Source organism: Petaurus breviceps, unplaced genomic scaffold (assembly GCF_028583685.1).
Source record: "Petaurus breviceps papuanus isolate PSGF00001 unplaced genomic scaffold, PetGlider_PUasm1.0 126, whole genome shotgun sequence".
Lineage (NCBI taxonomy): Eukaryota > Metazoa > Chordata > Mammalia > Diprotodontia > Petauridae > Petaurus > Petaurus breviceps.
This window is the reverse complement of record NW_027185655.1, coordinates 6960976-6965057: the sequence shown is the minus strand read 5'-3', so window position 1 is coordinate 6965057 and position 4082 is coordinate 6960976. Positions and strand designations below refer to the sequence as shown.

The 4082-nt window shown below is 39.8% G+C and overlaps 1 protein-coding gene across 1 annotated transcript in view; it reads left to right on the top strand.

Moving 5' to 3' along the window:
* The window catches only part of SCARB2 (scavenger receptor class B member 2), a 58910-nt gene that overhangs the window by 38779 nt on the left and 16049 nt on the right, over positions 1–4082 (top strand). Inside the window, exons 5-7 of the mRNA XM_069092149.1 lie at positions 1045–1136; positions 2354–2473; positions 3906–4075. Of these exons, the coding sequence (XP_068948250.1) occupies positions 1045–1136; positions 2354–2473; positions 3906–4075 (382 nt within the window). The remainder of the gene's footprint in view (positions 1–1044; positions 1137–2353; positions 2474–3905; positions 4076–4082) is intronic.

Here is a 4082-nt window from a genome sequence, read left to right as displayed (position 1 = left end):
ACACACACACACACACACACACACACACACACACACACACACACACAGATATGGATTAAGTGACTTGCCCAAAGTCACACAGCTAGTAAGTGTCAAGTGTCTGAGGCCGGATTTGAACTCCCATCCTCCTGACTCCAGGGATGGTGCTTTATTCACTGCGCCACCTAGTGACCCTTGGATATGCTTCTGATAACTCCAACAAACCCTCAGCCATGTTGCCCTATGGGACTTTGTGGAGTCCAGTACAGAGGACCACATGGGTCCATGCAATATTTTCAGGCCAAAATGGGTAAACTGACATCTTTAAATAAAAACCTTTAGAGACCTCTCAAGGGTCTCTTAAGCTGAATACTTGGGGAGATTGGGATTGGGACTATCCTTCTGGTAGAGAACTCTTGACTGACTGAGCTTCCTCTACCAATTTAGGTCAACATCTTCTCTGAATTTATAGCCTTTGCTAGTTGCCTAGAGTTACTTGATCTGGCCAGGAGAAAGGACTTGAACCCAGGTGTTTCTGACTTCAAACTATACTGGTCTCACCACCTGTGTAGAATCAAGCCAAACAAATATTAATAGATGATAGATGCATTGATGACCATAGATAATTAGGAGGTCCATTATGTTATAAGATCATATGCTCACACATAACTGTTTGGTGGAGAAGGGCAATTAGTCCTTTCTTAGAGGCAGCTAGGGGGCTCTGTAGATAAAGTGCTGGGCCTGGAGTCAGGAAGAGCTGAGTTCAAATCTAGCCACAGACACCTATTAACTATGTGATCCTTGACAAGTCACTTAACTGTTTGACTCTGTTTCCCCAACTGTAAAGTGAAGATAATAACTCCCAGGGTTGTCATGAGGATCAAATTCCTGACACATAGTAAGTGCTAAATAAATGTTTACTTCCTTTCTCATTCAACTTAATGTTCAAAATCCCTTTTTATTCTTTCCCACTGTGACATAAAAATTAGGTCCTAAAAAGCAAAGGCTTTTATAATAAGGACTTAAATTTTGAGTGACCTAAATTTTTACATTTTTTATTTCTAGAAAAATGGAACTAATGATGGTGACTACCTTTTTCTAACTGGAGAAGACAATTATCTTAATTTTACAAAGATCGTGGAGTGGAATGGGAGAAGGTAAAGCAGCTGACCTACCCACCCTGTCAAGGGTTCTTTTGGTGTATTGCCCACAGTTTTCATTAATTTAAATATGAAGTAGGTTGGCCAAGCAGTTAAGCATTGGACATGTTTTTTATTAAAAGCTGCAGCAAAATATGAAGTCTCTGAAGCTAGTTTTGCATATGTACAAATGACATGGAATTGTAAAAAAGCTTTTTAGATGTATTGTGACCAGATATGAGTAAAGAAGCCTTTCAGAGTCTGGTTCCCATCACTCAGTGGTCATTCATTGAGTTCTAACTATTACAGTTTATGGATGACTTTTGCTTATATTGCTTTCATGGTGGTAATAGGTTGATTTTTTTTTTCAATACTACATTACTTTAGAAATGAAATTCATTTGCAGCAAGGCAGCAAAGTAGATAGAGTGCTAGACCTGGATTCAGGAAGATTCATGAGTTCAAAACTGGCTTCACACACTTACTAGCTGTTTGACCCTGGGCAAATCATTTAACTTCTGTTTGCCTCAGTTTCCTTATGTGTAATCTACCTCCCAGGGATGTTGTGAGGATTAAGTGAGATAACATTTGTAAAGTATTTTACTTACACTGAAGTTCTTTAAAATGCTATTATTGTTATTATAGTGAATATAGTCAGAAAAATGAATAGGCTCTTGTGATATTTGTTCTTAATGAGTTATAATTTTTGTCATGAACAATTGCATTCACATTACAGTGGAATATGAATTTAAATTTATTTTTACCTTAAAGAGAATTGTATTTCTACCTTCTAAGTCTAATCTTTATGAAGGACTTTTGCCATTACCCAGATTGTTTTGGGGACCCAAGACTCTTCCCATAGAATTTTTTTTTAAGCAATTGGGGTTAAATAACTTGCTCTAGGTTACACGGCCAGTTATTTTGTGTGGGTGTTAAGTATCTGAGCCTGGAACCGATTCTGGGTCTCTCGACTCCGGGGCCGGCATTCTTACTTACTTCGCCACCTGGCCGCCCCTCTTCCCATAGAATTAACATTAGAAATTCCGAGCTACCCTACTTTTATTACCTGGTCGAAAGGCCATTTTATGTCTTTGATGTAATTTGTTACTACAAGTAGCCTGCTTTCAGTAGAATTGTGGGAAATCTCCCAAACTGAGTGGACCCAAAAGACTTTTAATTTACTTAATCATCCTTTGATCCTCCCCTCATCTTTTCCTTCTCTTATTTTAATTACAGGTCACTTAACTGGTGGACATCAGAGAAATGCAACATGATTAATGGAACTGATGGGAATTCCTTTCACCCATTAGTATCCAAAGATGAAATCCTTTATGTCTTTGCCTCTGATTTTTGCAGGTAAGAATAATAAAACCATTCCTGGAGGTCAGCATCACCAAATCTTTGAAGAATTTTTTTTTAGCATCATTGATCGATAAGAGTAGGTTAGATGCAATGTAAGCAATCAAATTGCTTCTGATCTCTATCCATTATGCTGGTAAATTATATGGAACAAGCAAACCAGATACTTACCACTTTCTGTAATGCAGAATTTGTCCATGGAAACTTCTCTAAATGCAACACATGTCCTTCTAGCTGAATATAAGGAAGGGTTTCAAAGTTGTTACAACTGACCTATAAATTGGTAAGCAGAGATCAGAAATGGGGAGGAGGATTTTGAGTTTTTCTCCACACCCCACATGAGAGGCAGACCTAAAGCCAGCTCCTGGTTGATTCTGGTTACTTTTGTAACAAAATGAGACATTCGTAAGTCATTGAGCCATGACTCAGTGAGCCTTAATAGTAATCTAAAATTGGAAACTAGGCTTGTCTCACATGACCTGTGTGTGCTGAAGTCAGTCTGGTTCTTTGCAATCACTGCTTCACTTTCTAGATGTCACCAACCTCCTTGTCTAGAATTCTGGAGTTTTTCCAGGACTCAGGAGTGACATATTTTTACCATCTCTGTTCTCTCCTCCCCCACCCCCTTTTTTTTTTTTTAAATTTAGGGGTGGCTTGGATTCTTAATTATCTTGATTATCTCGTGTGTGTGTGTGTGTGTGTGTGTGTGTGTGTGCGTGTGTGTGTGTGTGTGGGGTGCGGCGCACTCGAGAAAACTACAAATTGAATAACTCTGCTTTCTTTTGTCATTATCATTCTCCCATCCACCCCAAGTAAAAGCCCTGTGCCTTCTCTCCCTGACCCCCACCCCCAACTAGCTTAAAAAGTCATGTTGGTTGTTCCCAGCCTCCCTCCACAGCCTCAGCCCATTCTGGTTTTCAGGGACTTTCCAATGCTAACATTCACCTTCAGGAACCTGACTTTGCTTTAATCTTCTGAACATTTCTTTGCTAAAATCTAAATTGGTTGATGAGTTCCCTGTGCATCCACATGAGTTTCTTCAGACAAATGCCATTTTTTCTTCTCACTGGAATTGTTTCCCCTCATGTCTTTAGGATTTCATTCTTTAACATCTCCCATCCTTCCTGAAGCATTTACTCCCTGAGCTCCTACCTATCTTTCCTCTGAACCTTTTGAAATCTGCTTTCCCAATATCTGGGCTGTGTAGAAGACTATGTCCAATATCTAGGCTGGGAGAGGTGTCAAAATCAATCTCTCTATGCAGATCTCTCCTAGGATGAAGGACAGAGGAAACTGTGCAGTGCCTTGGAAAGCCTCTGATGCCAACACTGTAGTTTGGCCATGTTCTAATTTGGGTGCTTTGCCTTAGGGCCTGTTGGTCCAGCACTCATTACTCAGTCCCATTGACTCTGTCTTTGTTTCTCTGCAGGTCAGTGTATCTAACATTCAGTGACATTGGAAGTGTTGAAGGAATCCCTTCCTTTCGGTTTAACCTACCACCTGAAATGTTTGCCAATAACTCTGATAACAGCTGCTTCTGTATTCCACCAGGAAACTGTTTGGGTTCGGGTATCCTTAACGTCAGTGTTTGTAAGAATGGTAAGTA